The sequence below is a fragment of the Rana temporaria genome, chromosome 1 (assembly GCF_905171775.1).
Source record: "Rana temporaria chromosome 1, aRanTem1.1, whole genome shotgun sequence".
Taxonomy (NCBI): domain Eukaryota; kingdom Metazoa; phylum Chordata; class Amphibia; order Anura; family Ranidae; genus Rana; species Rana temporaria.
The window spans coordinates 217,488,901-217,515,618 of NC_053489.1; the positions used below are offsets into that span (position 1 = coordinate 217,488,901).

The 26,718-nt window shown below is 44.8% G+C and overlaps 1 protein-coding gene across 1 annotated transcript in view; it reads right to left on the reverse strand.

Moving 5' to 3' along the window:
* The window catches only part of TMEM233 (transmembrane protein 233), a 69,264-nt gene that overhangs the window by 20,312 nt on the left and 22,234 nt on the right, over nt 1-26,718 (reverse strand). Inside the window, exon 2 of the mRNA XM_040350575.1 lies at nt 4,253-4,387. Within this exon, the coding sequence (XP_040206509.1) occupies nt 4,253-4,387 (135 nt within the window). The remainder of the gene's footprint in view (nt 1-4,252; nt 4,388-26,718) is intronic.

Below are 26,718 nucleotides of genomic sequence, written 5' to 3' on the forward strand. Positions count from 1 at the left end.
GAATGAACAATAAGTTAGGTGCCAAAGTCCAATAAATGAAGGAGTGCAACCCAATTCAATCCACGGATCGTGCAACCCGCACCATTGGGTGAAATAAGCGGCTTACCTCCTGGTTATCATTCACAAATAAAGTAAATTACTAGTACTTCAGCCTCTTGTTTGTTGAGTATCCTCTTAACAGATCACAATGTTTGACCATACATGTAGGGAAAAAAATATATATATATTGTAGCTAGGCCTCCTGCCACTCAAAGGAAAAGAAAAGAGTTTCTCAGAGATGCAGTGGGTAAGTGTACACTTACGCAACTCACACTGTGTGTAAGGGGAAGGTGCCTGTCTCCACGAGCGCCGAGCTCGTATCCTGATCTTCTCACTCCTCAGATATCCGTGAGGGCGGCCGCTCAAAGCCGGGTAAAGGAGCAGAGAGGGGAGAGGAGAAGGAAGAGAGAGGGCGTATCGCGTGGGACTGCACAGCACAGCAAAACTTTTAATAAACCAATAAAATGCTCCTTTACCCGGATTTGAGCGGCCGCCCTCACGGATATCTGAGGAGCTGAGTGCTGACAGTGAGAAGATCAGGATACGAGCTTGGCGCTCGTGGAGACAGGCACCTTCCCCATACACACAGTGTGAGTTGCGTAAGTGTACACTTACCCACTGCATCTCTGAGAAACTCTTTTCTTTTCCTTTGAGTGGCAGGAGGCCTAGCTACAATATATATATTTTTTTTTCCCTACATGTATGGTCAAACATTGTGATCTGTTAAGAGGATACTCAACAAAAAAGAGGCTGAAGTACTAGTAATTTACTTTATTTGTGAATGATAACCAGGAGGTAAGCCGCTTATTTCACCCAATGGTGCGGGTTGCACGATCCGTGGATTGAATTGGGTTGCACTCCTTCACTTATTGGACTTTGGCACCTAACTTATTGTTCATTCAAGTCACTTCTGCACTTTTACTGTGATTCCCACTCACTGCAATTGCATGCATTGTTTATTTCACAGTCATGAGTGCACTTTACTTAACTGTTCCTCTTCTGTAGATGTGTACAGGCTGGGGACCTCTGCTGTGCTGATCTGCTCGTTTTGCTATGGGAGATGGACCTGCTCACGGAGAGAGTTTCGTCAGCAACTCCTCCTGCAATAAGCTGTCCCACCTGTCACTTGTACATGCTTTTGACAGGCTGCTAGAGACACCTTTGGTACCCTTGGTAGCCACTGTATCTCCACACTCTATTAACTATGGTACTGTTTTCTTCATACACCACTGTGCCTAGGGACCTGAGCTGTAGGCTATATGTGCTGGTTACTTGCATAACACCCCTTGAGTAACTTCAGACCAGGCAAAACCAAAGTTTCAAAGCTTTTACTGAAGAATAAATTAACATAACAGTTTAACATTAAAGTGGAAATAAACTCTCCTATTTTTTTCAGCCAAGGAAGCTGCCATCTTGGCCTCTGTTTGATCTACATTTGTCATGATGCTGCACATGTTATCAGCTATGGCACCAGCCATTGGATGGTTTGACAGTTTGGTTGAGCACACAACCAATGGGAGTGTTACATTCCCGACATGCGCCAGAAATGTAACAGTTTTTTGAAACTGTTAAATGGATGGGTTTACTTCCTATTTATGTGCAGTCTTTTCCTTGTGGCTGCCCCAGCATACTTGGCAGAGTCCATGGATGTTATCTCCCGAGAGGACTATTCCCAGCACTTTCCGTTAATAGCGAGAACTTCAAACTTGGCATGGCACTGGCAATCTGAGTTTCGGCATCGGCAATGAGCAATTCCCACATATTTCTCTCTCTCGGTGTGAGTGTGAATCACCTAGGTCCAGACCCTTGTCCTCTTTTATAGCATACAGGACCAGAGGGTCGGACCCCAAAATAACGCCAAGAAAAATCTGGGAATATAGTTAAGACTAGTTTTTCAGGCTGGGGTAGCAATAAACTCTGTCGGCCTACAAATGGTCAATAGAAATGTTCCCCATTATTTCTGTAATCAGAGGAAACTGCGCTCCTGTGTCACTAGTCAATGAAACAGTGTCTCTGTGTCCCCATGTCAGAGGAAATAATGCTTCTTCATTGATGTTCAGTGGCTCTCTATATCCCATGGTGTGCCTCATAGTGATAGCCGGGACTATACACCCACCATCTGGAAGGAGAATACACCGCCGGATTCCTGTAGTCTGTTACATTGCTGGGTGCAGAAATTCTCTCTTTCCCAGTGCCTGGCATGCTGCACATCGGTTAGTAAAATTGGAAAGCCCTGCATCCTGAGCCTTCTCATTACAGAGGCTGGTCTATGGTAACCAGCAGGCCGTGACTGGCCTGCAGACCATAGTTTGGGGACCACTAAGGTTTAATCAGGTTTAAAACAAGGTATACAGCAAATCAGAAAATGCCTTTGTGTCTCCTTTAAATGCAATCAAGCAGCCGATACCTACTACAAAACTTGCCTGGTCTGGTAAAATAATCACAGTTACAGCACAGAGAATGCAAAACCTAACGATCTTTACTACAACATATTATTCATATTTGCCACAAATTCTGACGTACAATTGCCGTTATATAATGTTTTTATTTATGGCTCTGTTCCTGTTTAAGCATGCAGTGTAATCCAATGAGCCAGTATCTAGATGTGGAACATCTATTTTGAGTCCCATAACTTTTACAGGACACAGTGACAGTCATGATGTCATATTAAAGGGGATCTTCTCTCTCTGAATCAACACTATTTTAATCCTTACGCTGTTTAGTATTAGTAAATAGATAGGAAAGTATGTCATATTTACTTGTTCTAAACTCTTTAAAATGTTGTCCCTTACTTCCTTGCTTCCAAGCCTCCAGGAGTCTTCAAGAGCGAACAAAGGGTTTTCTTAACTAAGCACATCCATCTGCTTGTATGCCTAATCTCAAGCCTCGTACACACGAAAACTGCTTCTTGCCGAGATTCCTGTTCGTGTGTACGAGGCTTTCAGGTTTCTCTTTAGGAAATCTGGGCAGAATCTCGACGAGAAAAAAAGAGAACCTGCTCTCTTTTTTCTCGTCGAGATTCTTGTCGGCCTGTTTCCCGACGAGAAACCCGAGAGTGTGTATACTTACCTGTCGCCGTGGAAACCCGCGCATGCTCGAAATGACTTTGACGCATGCACGGTAGCTTCCACGGCATAGGTAGGGTAAAGCAAGATGGCGGCGACCGCATCGAATGTGACGAGCGCATGCTCGTCGTACGCAAAGACGTCACTGCGTTCTTTCCCTATTGTGGGATCCTTCCTGAGGACTAGTGCCCAGAACTGGACAGCATTATTCAGGTGCGGTCAGACCAGAGTCTTGTAGAGTGGGAGAATAATTGTTTTATCTCTGGAGTTAATCCCCTTTTAATGCATTCCAATATTCTGTTTGCTTTGCTTGCAGCAGCTTGGCATTGCATAGCATTGCTGAGCCTGTCATCTACTTAGACCCCCAGGTCCTTTTCCATCCTAGATTTCCCCAGAGGATCTCCCCTAGTGAGTAGATTGCATTCATTTTTTTTGCCACCCAAATGCATTATTTAAGATTTTTTACATTAAACCTCAGTTGCTATGTATGTGTCCACCCCATTCATTTGTTCAGATCTTCTTGCAAAGTTTCTACATCCTGCGGAGAAGTTAGTGCCCTGCTTAGCTTATTATCGTCCACAAATACAGAGATCGAGCTGTTTATCCCATCCTTCTGGTCGTTTATAAATTAAAGAAAAAAAAAAAAAAGTCCTGGAATGTATCTGGAAACACATGAAAAACCCACCACAATGCATCAAAAACAAGTTAAAAACGTGCATACAGAATTGTAAAAAATAATAGATTTTTTTGTGGTTTGAACTGGCCCTGTGAACATACTCTGAAAGGTACATTAAAGCTGAAATATACATTTTAAAATGCTGGTAAATATATTCCAGTACCAAGCCTTCTTCATATGTAAAATTCATTTGAAAGTCACAATCAGTCAACAGTCTTCAGAATGAGGGGATTATAATGGAGAGAACACCCTGCACCTAAGCACATATTTTTAATTGTTACCACTATCTCTTCATGCAAGTTATTCTATCTTTTAGCCTTTGCGGTCTTAGCAGGCGGCATATTCTGAAACACATGACTGTCCTCACAGCCAGAATCAGAAAATTCATTTATTTGATCCTCACACCATTAAGTATTAGAAAGAAGAAAATGAATGCAATTTGACACACAGTAACAATAAATATAATACATACCGTTGTAAAATGAACAACACAGTACGTCGTAATAACCGCTAGACCAATTAATATTGATGCAATCGCAACATACAGGGCATTACGTCCCAACCTCTTCGATCCATCGATATCTCCATCATTATAGCTGTTTAAGGCCTGCAGTAGTAAAAGTACAAAATACATTTATCTTTTTATATCAGAATGTGCTTTTTTTCTTAATAACTAGGTTATTATTTTATCATGTTAGTACGGAAAACAAAATAGAAAGCATATTTCAGTTGCACGTAAGCATTCAATGAATTGCATAACTGTCTTTAACCCCCCTGGCGGTATTCCCGAGTCTGACTCGGGGTTAGATTTTCCTGCTGCGAGCGGTAACCACGAGTCAGACTCGGGCTTGCCTCGCTGGATCCACAGGGAGTGTTTACTTACCTTGTCCCTGGATCCAGCGATGCCACCGCGCTGTGCGAGCGAGCGGGACCTCGCTCGATTCACACAGTGCCTCTGTGTGACGCCGATCTCCAATCGGCGTCACGATCGATGTTACGACGCACGGGAGCGGAGAACGGCGCCAAATTCAAAAATGTAAACAAACACATTACATACAGTATACTGTAATCTCATAGATTACAGTACTGTATGTAAAAAATACAGACCCCCCTTGTCCCTAGTGGTCTGCCCAGTGCCATACATGTACTTTTATATAATAAAAACATTTTTTTTCTGCCTGTAAACTGTAGATTGTCCATAGCAACCAAAAGTGTCCCTTTATGTAAAAAATAGTTTTAGAGCAGCTAAAAAACAGCGATAATAAATTATAATCACTTGCAGAATTGTGCGATAGCGATTTGTGGGGAAATTCGTCATAAAAAAAAAAAATAATGACAGCGACAATTCTGCAACTGAGCAAATTTCAGTGATTTTGATTTGATTACATTATTGAATCATTTTTATTATAATTATGTTATTACTTGTTATAATTATTTATAATTATTTATTATATTATAATTTATAATTTTGTTTTTAAAAAAAATGTCATACCCGGGATGCCTATTAGAATCTTGTTTGGTCAGATTTAAGTTATTCATCTGCCGCTCGTGGCCTTTTCCCAGGATCAAGGCGAGCTGCGGGCAGGATGTTTTAGGCGAGGCTTGCCCACCTTCCAAGCCAAGTCGCCAGGACGCTATTTCTAGTCGCCGTGGCGACCTGGATTTGTCGAGCCCTGGTTTACATCCACTTTAAATTAACAGATAACAGAATGTAAAGAATTCATACTTTCTTTTATGGTTTGAAAAATGCATTTTTAAGTTGGGTATTGTATTTATGCAAATATCATGTAGTCTTGTATCTAGCCAGCAGGTCATACCCAGGCTCCCTTTCACATACTGCACAGTGTCTCATATTCAGGGTGTTGTAAAAGCACATTGTTGAGAACACAGTGTAAATGTTTACTTAGCTTAATGAATACGGTGAAACTATATTCACTTAAAGTGGTTATAACCCTAAAAAAAAAAAAAAAAAAGACATCCTGTTCCCTTATAACAGATTAAACAGCAGTGCTTATGTTGTCTAATCTTCCCCTTTCCAAGCTGTAAAAAACTTGGTTGATCCTGCCTGTTCCTGTGTCCCCCTCTGTGCGCTGACCATGGTAATCATGGCTGCTGATCCCTGACTACCGTGGTCAGTTTACGTGTCTTCATCATCCCGCTTCTCTGCTCTCTCTCCCTCCTTGCCTGTCAGCTCATGTGTGTCTTTCCCCATTCTAGCCCCCCTCCCTCCTGCCGCTATTAGTAGCTGGCAGTAAAAATAAAAAACAATTACAGCCATATCCTCTGTTATACTAATCTCTCCTACACTGCGTAAATGTTTTTGAAAAACGAAGCCTGCAAATACCTTTGATCTCTTCTGACCTTCCCGGCTGATGTCAGAGGGGGAACTCTGCAGCCCGTTGATCAGAGGAATAGAGGAGCCGGAGGTCACGTGACCGGCCATAAAAGATCAAAGAAAAAGGTATTTCCAGGAATCATTTAAAAAAAAAAAGCATCTACACATTGTAGGAGACATTAAAAGAACAGAGGAGCTGGCTGTAATTTATTATTTGCCTTTACAACCACTTTAAATCCTACAATCAGGTGCAAGCAAAAAAACATTTTTAAAATTCCCTTGCACTTGAGTGGAATGTGATTGTTAAGCCAAAAACTTTTTCTGGATAGGTTTGGATAGAGTATTAAAGAATGAAGCCCCCGTCAGGTTTGTACTGCTATCAGGGGCTCAAATAACAAGATTTTCCCCTACTTCTTGTCTTGCTGTCCTGCAAGGTTTCATCAGAAAAGAGAAGAGAAAATCTTCAGCAGGCACAGAAAACAAGAAAAATATTACAGGGATTCAGCCTTACCCTACTTTACTAAAGCAAAGCAGTTTTATTTCTGTTTGTTCAGCTGCTGAAGAGCAAAAACAAGCTGCTGATTAGTGGATGCACAGGGGTGCCATTCATTTTTTGGAAATCACAACTAATTTCCCCATGTGTGAAAACACGTAGCGCCATGTGGTTGCGGCTGTAGAAACGTTTCAGGGACCGTTTCCCTGCATTTCTCGATGCATGAATGAGCTGCTGTGCCCATGCAAACATGGCCACAGGGAAACCGCATAAGTGTGAACCTAGCCGAAATCAATCCCAATGAGTCCTTTCAACTAGAAGGGACCAGCTGGAAATTAGATTACTGCTGTACTGTCACTTGTGCTAATCCATGGAGCTTTGGAAACCAAAGAATGTACTTACAGTATATGCTGTGTAAAACATTTGTTTTTTAAAAAAAGAAGGGATGTCATTAGAGTGTGAATGCATAATAAACTACAAGCATAATATATGGCACATATGTTGAGCTATGTTAGAAGCTCTGAGAAACCACATAAGAAATCACCTACTGAATAGAAATTACCAATTCTAGAAAATAGAGATAGATAGTAAAGCACTGCATAATATGATAATGCTATAAAAATCGAGATAAATAAAGTAAGTATGCACATTTCTGAATCTGCTTGGTAGGTGTAGATAACACAGACACTTGACTTTGTCTTCTTTCCTTCTTTTCTAATTGAAAGCAGTTCAGTTGGTGGATATATATGCATTGGCTTTATACCTAGTGAAGAAACTAGCTTAAATAAAAGCAAGAAAAAAAATAAAATAAAAATATGTAAATGTATATAGTATAAAATATGTATGTATATGTAGCACTACCCCCGGAAGAGCTGCTGGTTTGTTTTGGGTGGCATGTTACCTCATGGCTCCTCCGCCGTCTAAGGGTGTATGGTGAATGTAGCATTAACGGAATGTCCACGACAGGTGTCTTTTTCTGTGCTCTTTATTACCCAGCCGGGTAAAAACATTAAAACTTGTGATGAAGAGTAGAGGTGAAATAAAAGGGAGAAGTAGCAGACTCAGGTTAAACAATAGGGAAACAGTCCTGCTCCCAACAATACTTTGAATTCTTCGCCACTCTGCGCTTAGACACTGCCCTGACGGGTCAGTATTTGGCGCATTATAAATCCATTAAATCAATCAATCAATCAATCAATCAGAGTGGGTATAGTGTACCTGGACAGGCCTCTCTCACTGGTCTGGCAGCCAGGGTATCACTCGGAAGGAAAAGTCTCTGCCACAGACCCTCTTGAAATGAGCTCAGGGAAAAGCCTCTGCCACAGGCCCTCTGTGATTGTGATTACGGAGATGATCCTCCTTGATAGAATTGTGCCTGGATCTCCTTCAGATAGTTTCCAGGTACCGACTGACAGGTGACCAGCCTCTGTGTCCGGCTACCTTGATCCTCGGTGGTTTGTCGAGACCCTATTGGATCGTCAGCCTCTCATTGGCTCTCCTCAATTGGACCCCCACCGAACACCTATCTCGCTTGGGATCTTCAGGATTGGGAACCCAGTCAACTACTGGGCTCCCTGCCACAGCTTAAATGTTCTGGACCAATATGGTCCCGGAACCAGGAACACCGCGTTGCAAGCGCACCCCGGCCTGGAAGGCCATTACGCCGGGGCGTCGTGATGCAGTCACCCTGAATTTGGGTCCCGCATGTCCAAAGAAGAACCCAGACCAAATGGCGTCTGCCCCATAAATACCCTCCCCCAGCATGCACAGCGAGGCTCAACCCTCCTGATAGGCTGCTGGGGAAGAACACCCAAACCTTGATTTCACTGCTGCCACCCATCGCCCTGGGGTAGGAACTACACCCCAGCAACAATAGACAGCCCACAGCACAGCCAAGCTGAGACAGAGACCCAGTTTTGAACATTATAATTGGATCAGAGTTAGATAACACTCTGATCCCTTTCTAAATGTAACTAGCACCGGTACTTTTTAAGTAACCAGGCGCTACATATATGTAACATCCTGGTGATGTACAAATCCAGTAGGATTAAACGTGTTGCTCTGCTCTTGTGGGCGGGATCTAGCTGCGTCCGTGCACATGGTGTATCACCTTACCCAAAGGCATGTTCACCAATGCCTGGGACCATACGGAGGTTGTGGTCATGTGAAGAATCAAATATTAAGGCAGTACCTGACTCAGAGATGAGCCACTTGAGTGCAGCACTTGAGTGCAGCATGTACAGAGGTCTTCCTTAAGATGTTTTGCCCCAAGTAACTGCACTCTTGTAATGATGTATGTGTTTCATTCGGAGGGACATGCAGAGTCGTTGCCCTACCCACCAGTCCAGCGTACTTCCACTTCCTCACTCCCACTAATGAAATGAAACCCTGCTGGACACAAAGCATGGGTCTCATACATGTCCTACATTAACTCTTCCTTCCCCGTATCTAATGATCAAGTCTTAGTTCTCTGTAACACTAGTCTGCTCCCGGTGACTGGAGGAGACGGAAAGCTAGGAAGGGACTCAGAACACTGACCCCATCTCTACCGATGGACCTGTCACATAACCAGGTACCATGCCAAACGACTGGTTGCTGTTTTTCCTTGGGGTTACCCATGGCAACTAACTCCTCTTCTCTGCCTTTAAGTTCAACGTCTTCTGGTGGTGTTACACATACCCTATAGTGCTTTTACAGACCCAAGGCTCTTAGGAATACACCAAAACTCAACATGACCTCCGTTGAATAACTTCAGACCAGGTTTACGGCAGCTGGAACAACTTTTACTGAGAATTAAACAGAACATGTATTGCATGAATAAACGTCTCTCTCCTAACTATACCTAACTGTGGCTGCCCCAAGGTACCTGCACATGTTATGTCTTTTTCGGAAAGGTCCATATTTGGACTCAAAAGGAGATGTCCATGACCACAGGTCCCAACTGTCCTCTGTACGTGTTCCGTTCTTTCTCTAACCCCCGAGCCCCCTAGGACCCGAACCTCTTACCTTTTATAGCACATGGTAGGGAGGCTGCAAGAAACATTAACTCCTTCCCTGTGACCTGGGCAGCCAAGTGCTAACTAAACACACAGTAGGCTACGTGCCCAGACTCTTTATCCCTTGAGCTGTACCTGTGTTTTGTGGACCATGTTCTACATGTCGAGCTCACCAATGGTGTCCTAAGCATTGAATTTTCCAGAGTGTCTGTGCTGTACTGAAGTCTTAAACAGTGTTTATGGTCGTTACCCTCTGATCGAGTGATGTGGATCACATAAACACGCGACAAGACTTACAACATAAATAGACCTAAAGTGTGCCTTGGTGGTCTGGTCAGTATGCCAAAAAAAGGGGGCATACTCAAGGTATGTAATGGGTAGTTAATTACGCTAATTATGCTGAGAAGTGCCCTGAAAAATGGAAGGGCGGGAGGGTGTCGAATGCGATTGAATGCGCATACTCAGACATGAGGTGAGCTGGGAAGAGTCGGCCTAGTGATGTGAAGTACCGCACACTGAACCGACAAAGAGCAGGTGTGAGTGGGCTGCTTAAATACCCTCCGGGCTCCTCCCATAAACTCAGGCCACCATACTGGCCTTCTTATTATAAGCTCTCTGCAGAACTACAGAACACCCCCTTATGTTATGGGAATGAGGAGAGGGTGTGTTGTTCTGTAGTTCTAACACACTTTCTGACTGTGGGTAGCAATGCTGTTCCTTAATGGATACAGTACAGTGAAAGAATGAATAAATTAGTAAGGACAGTAGGTGTGATAATGGCAGGATAACCAGGTGAAAATAAAAGGAAACAGCCATAAAAAAGAAAACTAATGCAAGCATCTCACCTAAGAATGACAAGCTCCAATATATTAAAGAGTAGCGCCACCCAAAAGGGGAAGCTCTGCTTGTTTGCACCCTCCACTGCCACATTTGGCACTTTTTTTGGGGGAGCGGGTACCTAGTTTTGATATGTATCCGCTTCAACTTCCTGGTAAGGTCGTCGCACAGTCATCTGCGTCATGTACGGCCCCTCCTTCTTCTCCCCACTGTCTTCTGGAACCTGTGTGTCCCAGAAGACTATGGGTCCATTCAGGAAGCCTGAAGGCTTCACTGCCAGTTTCCCTTACTTGCAATGCCGGCGCTTGCACCCAAAGCTGATGGAAGAATCGGCTTGGGGTGCCGACTTTGGGGGTCTATGGACAGGTAAGTGTCTTTATATTAAAAGTTAGCAGACTTTACAATTTATTTACAGGCTGGAACTCCACTTTAAGCTGAATAAAACTGATTAAACTGCTAGAATGAGAGAAAAAAAAACAAAATCAGATGGGCACAGAAGACACTGGGCCAGATTCACGTAGCCCGGGCGCAACTTAATTTTTCCGATTTAAGTTACACCGCCGCAATTTTTCCAAGTTAGTGCCCGATCCACAAAGCACTTACCTGGAAATTTGCGGCGGTGTATCCTAAATCCGGCCGGCGCAAGGCGGGCCAATTTAAATGGGGCGGGTCCCATTTAAATTAGGCGCGCTCCCGCGCCGGACGTACTGCGCATTCTCCCGACGCAAATTTCCCGACGTGCTTTGCGCAAAGTTACGATGCGCCGAGGTTTTGTGAATCGTGACGGGTAAAAAAAAGTTGCGTCGGGAAATTATTATTTTTTTTTTTGAAAAATTGGACAGCGACGCGGGAAAGACGGGTACACTTTTACATGGTGTACTAACTTTACACTTTGTAAAAGGTACCCTATCTTTGCGACGGCAAACTAACACTTACGGCGACTTAACGAAGGGAAAAAGCTTTGTGGATCTCCGTAAGTGCTAATTTGCATACCCGACGCTGGTTTACGACGAGAACGCCCCCCAGCGGCGGCCGCGGTACTGCATCCTAAGATCCGACAGTGTAAAACAATTACACATGTCGGATCTTAGGGATATCTATGCGTAACTGATTCTATGAATCAGCCGCATAGATAGAAACAGGGGGCCTGATTCCCAAAAAAGCTGCCTAACTTAACTTATAGCAGTTAAGTTACACTGACTTAAAATTTCTACCTAAGTGCCTGATCCACAAAGCACTTACCTAGAAATTTCAGGCCGTGTAACTTAAGTGCCTCCATCGCAAGGCGGTCCTCCTCTCCGAGGGGCGTTTAAAATTTAAATGAGGCGCGCTCCCGCGCCGGCCGTACTGCGCATGCGTGTGACGTAATTTTCCCGATGTGCAGCGCGCGAACGTAATTGACGCAGGGCTTTGTGGATTGCGACGGGACACTAAAGTTGCGACGGGTGAAAAAAAATATACGCGCCGGGAAAACAAATAATTATAAACAAAAATGACAGCGTCGCTCAGCATGCATTCCTGAGAGGGAGAACTCCATGCCAATTTTCAAAGAAAAAAACGGCATGGGTTCCCCCCCCCAGGAGCATACCAGGCCCTTAGGTCTGGTATGGGTTGTAAGGAGACCCCCCCACGCCGAAAATTCGACGTAGGGGGTCCCCCTACAATCCATACCAGACCCGTATCCAAAGCACGCTACCCGGCCGGCCAGGAAAGGGAGTGGGGACGAGCGAGCGCCCCCCCCCTCCTGAGCCGTGCCAGGCCGCATGCCCTCAACATGGGGGGGTTGGGTGCTCTGGGGCAGGGGGGCGCACTGCGGGCCCCCCCACCCCAGAGCACCCTGTCCCCATGTTGATGAGGACAGGACCTCTTCCCGACAACCCTTGCCGTTGGTTGTCGGGGTCTGCGGGCGGGGGCTTATCGGAATCTGGGAGTCCCCTCAAATAAGGGGGCCCCCAGATACCGGCCCCCCACCCTAAGTGAATGGATATGGGGTACATTGTACCCCTACCCATTCACCTGGAGGCAAAAAGTTAAAGTTATTAAACACACAACACAAGGGTTTTTAAAATAATTTATTAGTCTGCTCCGGAGGCCCCCCTGTCTTCTTTATTAGCTCTAATACCAGGGGGGGCTTCTTCTTCCGCTCTCCGGGGGTCTTCTCCGCTCTCCGTGGGGGGCTTCTTCTTCCACTCTCCGGGGGGGGCTTCTCCGCTCTCCGGGGGTCTTCTTCTCTCTTCGCCGCTCTCCGCTGTTGACTCGGCGAACCCCGGTTCTTCTGCAGCTGTCCGGTGCCTTCTTCTTCAGCGCTGGCTGCCTGCTATCTTCGTGTGTTAGCTCAATTACTAGCAGGCAGCCATCGCGGTCATCATGCTCCGGTAGGTACCCACGTGGTGGGTGCACGTGGGTAGGCACCCACCACGTGGGTACCTGCCGGAGCATGATGGGACGGTGATGCCTATATAAATGGGATGCAAGGCGCGCTTCCATCATTGCAGTGACAAGAGGCGACGAGTCAACATCGGAAGAGGGGAGAAGAACAGAAGAGAAGAAGGTGACGTCACAGAAGACCGCGATTGCTGCCTGCTAGTAATTGAGCTAACACACGAAGATAGCAGGCAGCCAGCGCTGAAGAAGAAGGCACCGGACAGCTGCAGAAGATCCAGGGGTTCGCCGAGTCAACAGCGGAGAGCGGCGAAGAGAGAAGAAGACCCCCGGAGAGCGGAGAAGCCCCCCCCGGAGAGCGGAAGAAGAGGCCCCCCCCGGAGAGCGGAGAAGACCCCCGGAGAGCGGAAGAAGAAGCCCCCCTGGTATTAGAGCTAATAAAGAAGACAGGGGGGGCCTCCGGAGCAGACTAATAAATTATTTTAAAAACCCTTGTGTTGTGTGTTTAATAACTTTAACTTTTTGCCTCCAGGTGAATGGGTAGGGGTACGATGTACCCCATATCCATTCACTTAGGGTGGGGGGCCGGTATCTGGGGGCCCCCTTATTTGAGGGGACTCCCAGATTCCGATAAGCCCCCGCCCGCAGACCCCGACAACCAACGGCAAGGGTTGTCGGGAAGAGGTCCTGTCCTCATCAACATGGGGACAGGGTGCTCTGGGGTGGGGGGGCCCGCAGTGCGCCCCCCTGCCCCAGAGCACCCAACCCCCCCATGTTGAGGGCATGCGGCCTGGCACGGCTCAGGAGGGGCGCTCGCTCGTCCCCACTCCCTTCCTGACCGGCCGGGTAGCGTGCTTTGGATATGGGTCTGGTATGGATTGTAGGGGGACCCCCTACGTCGAATTTTCGGCGTGGGGGGGTCTCCTTACAACCCATACCAGACCTAAGGGCCTGGTATGCTCCTGGGGGGGGAACCCATGCCGGTTTTGAATTTAAAAATTGCCGTGGAGTTCTCCCTCAGGAATGCATACCAAATGCCTTCGCTTGAATGGGCCTTTACAAGGTGTGACTAACTTTCCACATTGTAAAACCAGCCCTAGTTTTGCGCAAGCAAAATCGGAACTTACGCAGAAATCACAGTGCTGAAAAGCGTTGTGGATCTGCTTAAGTCCTCATTTGCATACTCAAAGCTGCATTTCAATGAGAAATCTCCCAGCGGCGGATGCGGTACTGCATCCTAAGATCTGACCGTGTAAGTGTCTTACACATGTCAGATTTTCTGCCTAACTTTGGAAAAGGTTGAGGATCGTTTCCAAAGTTAGGCACAGAGATAAGCAGGCTGAACAGCAGTTCCGCCTGCGTATCTCTTTTGGGAATCAGGCCCAGGGATACGACGGCGTATCAGGAGATACGCCTGCGTATCCCTTTTGTGAATCTGGCCCACTGTCTTTGTAAAAGATAATAGCTGGAATCTTGTCTTGTCATAGGCTAGGTACACATATATGCAGGTGCAGGAATGCATACTTGCCAACTGTCCCGTTTTTAAAGGGACAGTCCCGTTATTTGGGACCTAGTCCCGGCTAATTTAGCCTGCTGGGACTTGTCCCGGCTAGTGGGGAAGGCAGGTGCGGCTTCTAGGTCTCTACTCATTCCCCAGCACACAGGCCATTCCCCTCAGCACGTACACAAAACAAGAAGCACATGGAGCTCAGCCACGCCCAGCCTCACCGCCATAAGATGGAGGGGTACCGCTTGTCCACCTTGGGGCAGGCGATTGGCCGAGGGGCGTGTCGGGGGCGCGGCCCTGTGCGGGAGGGATGATGTTTTGGTCACGTAGGAGGGAGGTTGCGGCTGTCTGGCTGACATGTAGACTGCAGTAAAAGCGGCAAGTAAGCGCTGTGTGTGTGCTGTCGGAGGGATGAATGGAGGGGGAGGGGAGGGAGCAGCTGGCCGGGATGGAGTACGTTCACGGAGGAAGTAGAAGGATATATACACATTATAATGGGGAGGGAGGATTCGTGCAGAGTGCAGGCATCATGGTCCGCCCATCCTCAGGGCCATCTTTTCCATTGGGCACGCTGGGCAGTTGCCCGGGGGCCCCGCTTGCCTGGGGGCCCCACCGGCTGCCCAGCAACCCCAATAAAAAATTGTGGAAAGTGACGGGTTAGAACTGCCCATGCCCAGTTTGCGGAAATCACAGAGAAGATCCGGTCCTCCACGAGTGCGGGGGATTGCAGATGTAAGAGGGGAGTGAATGCAAAAATGTAAGGGGGCACTGATATAAAGGTTCCCCCTCCTGTATTAGTGACCCCTCTTAACCTTAGTGTATTTACTCTACGGAAGGTGGTCTCTGGTCACCAGAGTGCCCCCCACATCAGAGTTCCCCTTTACATCAGAGTCTGCAGGATTCCCCCTTACAATGCAAGGGGGAACTCAGTCTGCGGACCCTGATGTAAGTGGGAAAGAGAAAGCAGTGGACTCTGATATAAGGTGGTCTCTGGTCACCAGAGCCACCCTCCACATCAGAGTTCCCCCCTTAGATCATGATCTGCAGCGTTTCCCTTTACATAAGAGTTCCCTTTCACTGTAAGGGGGAATCCTGTAGACTCTGATGTAAGAGGAAACTCTGTGCTGGCTGGGTTATAGTAACCTGACCTTCATGTCAATGAAGACTGACATTTGCATTGTTCGGTACTGAAAACTGTAATTTTAGGTACTTTTTATGCAGTTGCAGTAAAAAATATGGTTCTGCCAGTAAATTTTATGATTTTTGTCAGTAAGATCTCGTGCGTGATTGTGTAGATAGGGCCCCAGTGCACTGTATTGCCCGGGGGCCAATAATGCTCTTAAGATGACACTGCCCATCCTGCGCTGTCTGTGTCTGCCAATTAGATAGGACATGACTCCGCCGCCTGCCAGAACCCGCCAATGCCCATCAAGATTACATTTAGGATGCTTCCTGGCTGGCACCGTGTGCCCAGGATAGGTGCCTTGACAGCCAATGAGGTGCTGAGGGTGGTCATGGTGCGCCGCCCACATCATTGTGATTTTGTTCCGTCCTCCAGTCCAGTCCCACCTACAATAGAGCAGAGGATCCCGCGCAGTGCCTTGGCTGGCTGTCCCACATGGTCTGCACTGTTCAGTGGAGGCTCAGGCTGGAGCTGAGAAGAAGGTACAGACAGTCTGATGTGTCAGTGTGGCCAGTACGGTCAGATGGTGTGTCTGCAATACTGCCTGACTCAAGCTGTAGACAGACAGTATTATACACAGTCTGCAGCTGCAGCAATTATATTCAGAGATCACAGTGTAAACTATAATGTCATCATATACATATTTATTATAGTATGGACAAATACTCAATACTGTATTGTGGGAAACATTGACAAAACCCAAGGCATACTGCAAGAAGGTATAGATAAATAACATCAGCCCTCCACAATATTCCCATCGTTATGTGCTAAAACAAGGACATTGGGCAGTGGCAGAGATAGCTACTAAAGTCCCCTTGATTGGCAAAATTAATAATCCAGCCACGTGTGTCAAGTGACAATCCACAACGTGTGGCAAGTGTCAATCCGCCACACGTGGCAAGTGAAAATTCGCAGTGTGTGGCAGGTGATGTGGCAAGTGACAATCCACATCTGAAGCCAGGTGACGTGGTGAGTGACAATCCGCAACTGAAGGCAGGTAAAGGTTTACTAGTAATGGTGGTGATCTGTGATTTAATGCTGGGATTTGTAGTCCTCTGTAACTGCTGGTATTCTGCATTGCATTTTATATAATGTATTGCTGGGATTTGTTGTTCCTCTCTAACTGCTGGTATTCTCCATTGCGCTGTATAATGTATTATTGCTGGGATTTGTAGTTCCTCTCTAGCTGCTGGTATTCTCCATTGCGCTGTATAATGTATTATTGCTGGGATTTGTAGTTCCTCTATAACTGATCAGTGGTAATCTGCATTGCGCAGTATAATCATTATATAACGTAATGGAGAATACCACCAGCTATAGAGGACTACAAATCCCAGCAATAGTACATTATACAGCGCAATGCAGAATAACGCTATCTATGCTATCTTTCTCTGTAAAAGATAAATACATTAAACGATCACTTTAAGCATCATAACCATTAAAGCTTAATGGAGCACAGATATAATGTATGGTGTGTGTGCCTGCGCGCGCGCGCGCCGGGGGGGGGGTTTAAAATGCACCTTCGCCTTAGTTAATAGCTGTGCTGCAAAGTGTCCCTGGAATTTTTTTTCAAATGTTGGCAACTATGGGAATGCATGTAAATTGCATGCATTCCCTCACCCACAAGCACCTGCAAGCAAAACACAATGCTTTTTAGCAGACACGCGGGGGTGCCATTAATTTCTAATGGCCCCCCACTCATCTGAAAACGCAGTACATTTTCAGGCACAAGAAAATGCATGGTGCAAAAGCACCATGTAATTTCTTGGCAGCTGTGATTTTAAAAAGGTGCAGGACCTTTTTCTTGCACACATCAACCGAATATGTGTGAACCTAGGCTTAGGCAGGGTTTCTACTTTTATAGGTGTGAAATTAAGTATACAGTGGAACCTTGATTACAAGCATATTCTGTTCCAGGAGAATGCTTGTAATCCAAAGCACTTGCATATCAAAGCGAGTTTCCCCATAGAAGTCAATGGAAACAAAGATAATTCGTTCCTCATTGACTTCTATGGCATGCAATACCGCATGTGGCCAGAGGTGGGGGGTGCCGGAGAGCCTCAGAAATACTCGGAAAGGCTCAGGGACAGCTCGTCTGAACTCAGAAAACCCTGGAAAAGCTTGTGAACTGAGTATTTCAGAGTTTTTTCGAGTATTTCTGAACGTCTCTGATCGGCACTTCTTGGCCCCGGTGACCACGCACCTCTGGCTACAACCGCTCCTGCAGCATCCGGAACTTCAGCCACCCCTTCTGTAGTGATGTTGCCACCGGAACCCCGTGTGCCCACACCTGAAAGATTTTCTGGTGACCGCAGCAAATACAGAGCCTTCCGCAACGCCTGCGAACTTTTCTTTGCGCTACAACCTAGAACTTTCTCGCTCGAAGCTACAAAAGTAGGCTTCGTCATCTACCACATCTAAGGACTAATAAATTGCAGTATATTACATTTTTTCTCTTGGATTTCGATATCCTTTAAAGGTTGACTGAATTATGGCAAAGATCAAATTGCAATTTTTTACTTAGTCTAATTGAAACGGTTTACAGAGAAAATTAGTCAAATGGCCAAATGTAAATGATTTGTATGCTTTCTATGTAAATTACATAGTTAGTCAGGCTGAAAAAAGACATAAGTCTATCCAGTCCAACCATAAAAAAAAAAAACATAAAACTGTTATATCTAAAAATAATCTAAAATCCAGATTAGCTCCCGGAGAAACTGTAAATGGTCTATTGATGTCCACTGTCCAGTTTTTTTGTACAATGATTTGTTTGAAAATAAAAATGGAAATTTTGCATGAAAAACAGAATTGGCCAAAAAAAAAATAACAACAACAAAATTTTCCTGAAATAATTACATTATTATTAATTATTTTTAGATATTATTATTCAGTAATTAGAAACCACCAGCAATTTGGCATGGTGCTATTTTTAAAGCAATGAACTTGCTTATTCAAGTTTACAGTCTTAAGGGCATAAGTTGTCATACGACGTGGTGACATGTGAGCAGGTTGGATGTAAAGTGGTAAGATCATTAAGGAGGAGAGTGAGTTCTATAATCCTCTCTAAAAAAATATGTTTCTAGAGATTAAAATAGTAAGGATACTAAAGCTCAATGGCAAAAAAAACACTAAATAAAATAAATAAAAACACAATTTATTGCAATTTTTATTTTATTAAATATATTTTGAATACAATTAGTGTAAGTACCTGAATCTGTTTTCTGTAATCCCCTTTGGACTAGAACTCTTCTATGAAAAGAAGGACCAAATGTAGGAGTTTATGAGACTTTGGGGGTTATTTACGAAGGGCATATCCACTTTGCACTACAAGCGCACTGCTAGTGGACTTGGAAGTGCACTTGGACGTGCGGTTGCAGTAGATCTGAGGGAGACATGTAAGGAAAATAAAAAACAGCATTTTTGCTTGCACATGATTGGATGATAAAATTAGCAGAGCTTCCCCTCATTTCAGAGCTCCCCCTCAGATCTACAGCGACTGCAATTACAACTACACTACACTTGCAGTGCACTTTTGTAAATAACCCTCTTTGCTGCAGGGCACATGTGCTGATAAGGAACTTGCTAACAGAAGAAGATAGATGACCTCTTGCTCTTTCATTGCCCAGTCACATACAGGCTAGGTAAAAAAACAGGGCCAACAACCTGGCTTTGCTGTATGGCAAAGCTGTTTAAATCTCAGGACTGGCTGGACAAAATAACCAAACTTTTGGCAGGTAATTTTGTTGATATGCAGGGATGGACTGGCCATAGGGACTACAGGGAGTTTCCCGGTGGGCCGATGGCTCAGTGGGCCATTTTTTAAAACAGAGATGCTGCTTGGAGGACTTTTTTTAAAGCCCAGGTAGCGCCCCAGTGTGAAAGCACTCAGGCTTTCACACTGGGACTGCAGCGGAAGCGTTTTTCAGTCGCTTTACAGGCGCTATTTTTTAGCCCAAAAGTGCCTAAACGCCACAGTGTAAAAAGGGTTCCTACACTCACCCCCTCTCTTTTACACTCACTCTCTTTTTCTTACACTCACCCCCTTTCCCTCAACCCTCCCTCTCTCTCACCCTCTCATGATATACAATAATGGATGTAGGGGCCTTTTGGTGGGCGTGATTTTTCGGGGGGGTGGGGGCAGCATTTTATTGAATTAAAGTGGGCCGGTCTGGATGAAGTCCAGGGCCAAATTTTTGTCCCAGTCCAGCCCTGTTGATATGTAAGTAGTTTAACTGTCTGTCTGGAGTCTAGTGTTAACTTATGACTGTCAAATACCTGTTCCAGACTTTGTCTGTACTCATTTTAGGTAGGTAATGACATATGCAGTACATCATGGAAATCCAAGGGTCAAAACAAGTTTATGGCTGCAAAAGCTGTACAGATCCCCAATTCCTAATTTAAAAAATATGAATGTGCAAGGTTTTGCAAAAATGTAAAATTTTTAATTTAAAAAATATTTCTTTTTTAACTCAGTAAAGTTTTGTCTGTTTATGTTTAGTGGAAAACATTGTGTATTTTTAGCCAGAATATTATTTTTGAAAACATTTGTCATGCAGCATCAAACTTTTAATAGTGTAATATGTGTGAAAATAGAAACAGTTATTTGGTCAACCGAGTTACAAAATAGGGGGCAGTGTGGTTGGTCATTGAGGATAAGGCAGGGTATCTCTGAGAAGAAGGGCTGTGCTCAGGGGCGGACTGACAACTCATGACTAACTATGTAATTCATCTTAATGTCTCAAGAGATGAAAAACAGAGACTCCATAGCGTAATACTGCTTAACAAAATGTGGAAGGAAATAGAGAGAAGACGTTGGAAGAGACAGCAGAGGAGCCTATCCCAGACAACGTCCTTTTGATGACGAAACGCGTAGGTGTGGCCAGCTGATTCAATGTCATTACGCCTCTTTACACGGAGTACACTGATACGGAGCTTAACAGACAGGAGAAGCCTCTATGTTGTATCCACCGCAAACTTTTAACAGCTTAATTGTAAGTGCAATACTTTTAGCAGATTAAACATTTTGTTAGGCAGTATTACGCTATGGAGTATCTCTCTGTTTTCCATCTCTTGAGACATTAAGACACCATCCTGTGCTTAAAAACCATCTGCAGAGAGTCTGTTGGGAGACTTTAAACCCCTGTGCCTAGAGAGACCGCTGTGATAGCGGTCATCGACCTTTGGTAAGGAGACTACAATACCAATATTTGGGTGTCTTATTGGTGGAAGAAGATCCCTCTTTTCACAAATTCAACTTTGTGCACCATTATGAATTGCACTCTAAGGACTGTTTCTTTCATGATTTATTGATTCAATCATTTATGTGGGACTTTTTATTCACTATTAATTTTTTCCTTTTTCATCACTAGTTGGTTTTGAATATTTTAAACACAACTTTATTTGCACACCTATGTTCACTTATTAGGTCTGTCACGGCTTATTTGTTTTAGCGCTGTACCTTGTTTTTATTTATTGTCTAAAATGTGGTATTCTAATTTTTTGGTACTGGCAGCTTACATCCCATCATCACTATGGGGTTTTCTCCACTTTTATATTCGTCTAGCGCAGTGTTTTTCCTTGTTTGGTCTTTTTTTCTAAGGTAGACAAGCACGTCTGAGGTGTCCACCACTGAAGATTCTTATGCAGCAATAACCCTGCATTCACTATATCTGGTCTCCCACAGTACATAGGACACGGAAATGCAGATCCTTTAGTAAATATAAACTGCTAAATACCTTTCTCATCAGCAGTATATAGCAGTCTTGCTGCTGTCCAAAGGTGGCCCTGTGCTCCTTCATCCAGAGTGGAGTCACTCTTATAGAGGAGGGGGCAGATCCACATACAATTAGATGGGTGCAGCGTATGTGAGATACGCTACGCCGCTGTAACTTACTTTTGGCAGCTTTGAATCCACAAAGAATTCGCGCCGTAGTGTATCTCTCGCGGCGTAACGGCGCCTAATTCAAATCGGCGAGTAGGGGGGCATGTTTCATTTAAATTAAGCGCGTCCCCGCGCCAAACGAACTGCGCATGCGCCGTCCCTAAATTTCCCGCCGTGCATTGCGCGAAATGACATCGCAAGGACGTCATTGTTTTGACTTGGACGTAAATTACGTCCATCCCGCGATTCACGGACGACTTACGCAAACAAAAAAAAAAATTCAAAATAAACGTGGGAACAACGGCCATACTTAACATAGCAGGTTTAACTATACGCCACGAAACAGCAGCTTTAACTATACGCCGGAAAAAGCTGGCTAGAGACGATGTAAAATAATGCGACGGCCGCTCGTACGTTCGTGGATCGGCGGAAATAGCTAATTTGCATACTCGACGCGTAAAACAACGTGAACGCCACCCAGCGGACGCCGAAAAATTGCATCTTAGATCCGAAGGCGTACGAAGCCGCACGCCTGTCGGATCTAACCCAGATGCCGTCGTATCTTGTTTTGAGGATTCAAAACAAAGATACGACGCAGGAAATTTGAAAGTACGCCGGCATATCAGTAGATACGCCGGCGTACTCTCTCTGTGGATCTGCCCCGAGGTGTGTTACTGGCCAGATCACCAGGGGAAAAAGCCCCAAAAAACTGCAGCTACCACATCTAATGACTGGTAAGCTGCAATATATAACATTTTTGGCTTTGGATTTAATACTGCTTTAACCGGTTCCTGACCGGCCGCTGCAGTCTTACTGCGGCATAATGGCTCCCCTGGGCGAGCCGCCGTAACTGTACGTCGCCCCTTTAAGACGCTGCAGGAGGTGTGTGCGCGCCACTGGAGCCGATGTGAGTGCCTGTCGGGCATGATAACCGCTGGACACCTGCGATCACTCGTGACAGAGCGAGAACTGTGATCTGTGTGTGTAAACACACAGATCCCGGCTCTCTCAGGGGAGAGGAGACAGATCGTGTGTTCATAATGAGTATGAACACCAATCTCTCTCCTCCCCTAGTCAGTCCCACCCCCCCCACAGTTAGAACACACCTAGGGAACACAGTTAACCCCTTGATCACCCTGTAGTGTTAACCCCTTCTCTGTCAGTGACATTTATATAGTAATCAGTGGATTTTTATATCACTGATCGCTGTATAATTGTCAATGGTCCCAAAAATGTGTCAAAAGTGTCCGATCTGTCTGCCGCAATATCACAGTCCCGATAAAAATCGCAGATCACCAACATTACTAGTAAAAAAAACTATAATAATAAAAATGCCATTAAATCTATCCCCTATTTTGTAGACGCTATAACTTTTGCGCAAACCAATCAGTATACGCTTATTGCGGTTTTTTTTTAACAAATATATGTGGAAAAATACATATTGGCCTAAACTGAGGATTTTTTTTAAATTGATATTTATTATAGCAAAAATTAAAAGATATTGGGCCAGATTCATGTAGACTTACGACGGGCGTATCAGTAGATACGCCGTCGTAAGTCCGAATCCCCGCCAAATCAAACTGAGATACGCTTAAATATTGCTAAGATACGACCGGCGTAAGTCTCCAACGCCGTCGTATCTTAACTGCATATTTACGCTGGCCGCTAGGGGCGTGTACGCTGATTTACGCCTAGAATATGTAAATCAGCTAGATACGCCTATTCACGAACGTACGCCCGGCCATCGCAGTAAAGATACGCCATTTACGTAAGGCGTTTTCAGGCGTAAAGATAAACCACCAAAAAGATGGCGCAGCCAATGTTAAGTATGGACGTCGGAACCGCGTCAAATTTTTCACGTTTTACGTTGTTTGCGTAAGTCGTCCGTGAAAGGGGCTGGGCGTAAGTTACGTTCACGTCGAAACCAATGAGTCTTTGTGGCGTAATTTGGAGCATGCGCACTGGGATACGTCCACGGATGGCGCATGCGCCTTTCGTTAGAAACGTCAAATACGTGGGGGGCAATAGTATTTTGAATAGAACACGCCCCCAACCAGCCTATTTTGAATTAGGCGGGCTTACGCCGGCCCAGTTACACTACGCCGCCGTAAGTTAGAGCGCAACTTCTTTGTGAATACAGGACCTGCTGCTCTAACTTACAGCGGCGTAGTGTATCTGAGATACACTACGCCCGCCAAAATCTATGTGAATCTAGCCCATTGTGTTTTTTTCAAAATTGTCGCTCTTCTTTTGTTTATAGTTAAAAAGATGAAAACCGCAGAGGTGATCAAATACCCCCAAAAGAAAGCTCTATTTGTGGGGAAAAAGGAACGTCAATTTTGTTTCTGTACAGCGTCACACGACGCGCAATTGTCAGTTAAAGCGACACAGTGCCATCTCGCAAAAAATTGCCCAGTCATTGAGCAGCCAAATCTTCCGGGTCCAAAGTGGTCAAGCTGTGCAGTAGAGAAAAAAATTGCCTAGTAGTATGGTGATGTACACAGTTGTAAAGTATCTCAAATTTACAGATCTAAATAAACTTCAAGTGATTAAATTAGATCAGGTCGTCAGGGCTGCCCCCCCCCCCCACTCTGCCAATTAACTGCCAATTAACGGTTAGGCGTCCATCGGTTCAATTTTAAAGCAAGTTCTCTTTTTTTGACCGAAGGATAACTGACCGATGGGGCCCACACATGATCGGTTTGGACCGATGAAACGGTCCTTCAGTCCGTTTTCATCGGTTTTGACTAATCGTGTGTACGCGGCCTTACAGATTGCAAAAAACAAACAAACAAACAAACAAACAAAAAAAAAAAATACTGCAGGGGTTTTAGCTCTCCCAGACTCACACAAATAGAGGGTTTTTTTTGGTGATATTTGATCACCACTGGGTTTTGTATTTTTTGTGATATAAACCAAATAAAAAAAAACTATTTTTTACTTTTTGATATAAAACATATCCAATAAAAAAAATCTAATTTCTTTATTCATTTTGTCAAAAATGTCTTTTGCTACATGTTTTTGATAAAAAAATCCCTATAAGTGTTTATTGATTGGTTTGCGGGAAAGTTTATAGCGCCTACAAACTATGGTAATTATTGGAATTTTTCTTTTTTTACTACTAATATAACAATTGTGATACTGCAGAGGTCAATCTGACACTAACTGACACTGGGGGGTGGGGGAACTGTTAACATCTAGAGTGATCAAAGGGTTAAATATGTGCCTCACTATGTGTAATGTGTGTGCGGTTTGCTGCTTTTACTAACTGATCTGTTTCTCATCTCTGCTTTGCAGGGATCTTTATCTTGCAGGGAGAAGATTTTTTTGTTTTCTCTTTTGCGGTTTACTACTGCTTTAAGGGTCTATTTATACATGTGTTACCCAAAATTCACACAATTTCCTGCTAAGATTTCTGATGTAAATCCTAGGTGGAAATTTTGTGAATTGTGTGTGGAAAGATTTATAAATAGACCCTTAAGTATTCCCACTTCTCCTGCTGCGTAACCCAGAGGACAGAGAATCTAATGTAGGCATAAGAGGAACATAACACTGCGAATTGACAAGAGATACTCCACCTGTAATTTAGGACTTGTTGATACCAACCTGCAAAGAAAAAATTGCCGTTTTTCCTGTGCGGTAGAGCTGCATGATTAATTGTTTAAAAATCACGATCTCGATTCTATCCTGCTCACGATCTTAACCCGGCATTTCCACAATTCATGTAACAAGTGCAGAGCCGTTCTCTGCTCAGAGATGTAAAAAAAAAGGCAGCCGGCAAAGTTTATCACAACATTGCTCAGCGCTGAGATAAACAGAAACAATGTATCATTTGTTTTTTGTAGACCAAAGGAATGAACTTCGGTCTGCAAATGAGGTTAGATTAACCAGTTTGGCCCCTTTCAAACGATGTCTGTTTTTCAGGTGGATCCAATCGGGCCACCCATTGACTTTTATGGGGAGTCGGGTGTCAGTGGCTATGTGTTCTCTGACACCCACCTGACATCCGACCCGACAAGATCTGCTGAAAATATACGTTCGCCAACCGTTCAACGGATTGGATCCAGAGAAAACAAACAGGCAGTCTGTTTTCATCCGATCTCCCCATAGAGGAGAATGGGGCTCTGACAGGTCCTTCTCAGCACAGTGAGCAGAAAAGGACCTGTCATCCACCTGCTCAGTGGAGATCAACGGAGCGATCCCCACTGAGCTAGCAGAGTCCGTTAGAAAGGGGCCTTAACCACTTAACGCCGGGACCATATTGCTGCCCAAAGACCAGAGCACTTTTTGCGATTCGGGACTGCGTCGCTTTAACTGACAATTGCGCGGTCGTGCGATGTGGCTCCCAAACAAAATTGACGTCCTTTTTTTCCCACAAATAGAGCTTTCTTTGGGTGGTATTTGATCACCTCTGCGGGTTTTATTTTTTGCGCGACAAAAATTAAGCGACAATTTTGAAAAAAATTAATATTTTTTACTTTTTGCTGTAATAAATATCCCCCGAAAATATATAAAAACTTTTTTTTCCCTCAGTTTAGGCTACGTATTCTTCTACATATTTTTCGTAAAAAAAATAGCAATAAGAGTTTATTGATTGGTTTGCGCAAAAATAAGGGGTATTTTTATGACATTTTTATTAATATTTTTTAATGGCGGCGATCAGCGTTTTTTTTCCCGGTACTGCGACATTATGGCGGACACTTCGGACACTTTTGACACATTTTTGGGACCATTGGCATTTTTATAGCGATCAGTGCTATAAAAAAATGCATTGGATTACTATAAAAATGCCACTGTCAGTGAAGGGGTTAACACTAGGGGGCGGGGAAGGGGTTAAGTATGTCCCTGGGTGTGTTCTAACTGTAGGGGGGTGGCCTCACTAGGGGAAATCACTGATCTTCTGTTCATACTTTGTATGAACAGAGGATCAGCATTTCACACACACAGCTCCCGCTCCCCGCTCTGTAACGAGCAATCGCGGGTGCCCGGCGGCGATCACGCCCACCGGGCACAGGACTCGGGGGCGAGCGGGGGGCGCGCACCCCTAGTGGCCTGTGAGAGCCGACGTAGAGCTACGGGCTCTCGCGCAGGGGAGCCAACCTGCCGCCGTAAAACGACGGCGGCAGGTCTGCAAGTAGTTAAAGACTAAGGGCCAGATTCACAGACACTTAAGTTGCTCCCCCGCGGCGTAACGTATCTGATTTACGTTACACCACCGCAGGTTTACAGCGTAAGTGCCTGATTCACAAAGCTCTTACCTGTAAACTTGCGGCGGTGTAACGTAAATGCGCTCGGCGCAAGCCCGCCTAATTCAAATGGGACGG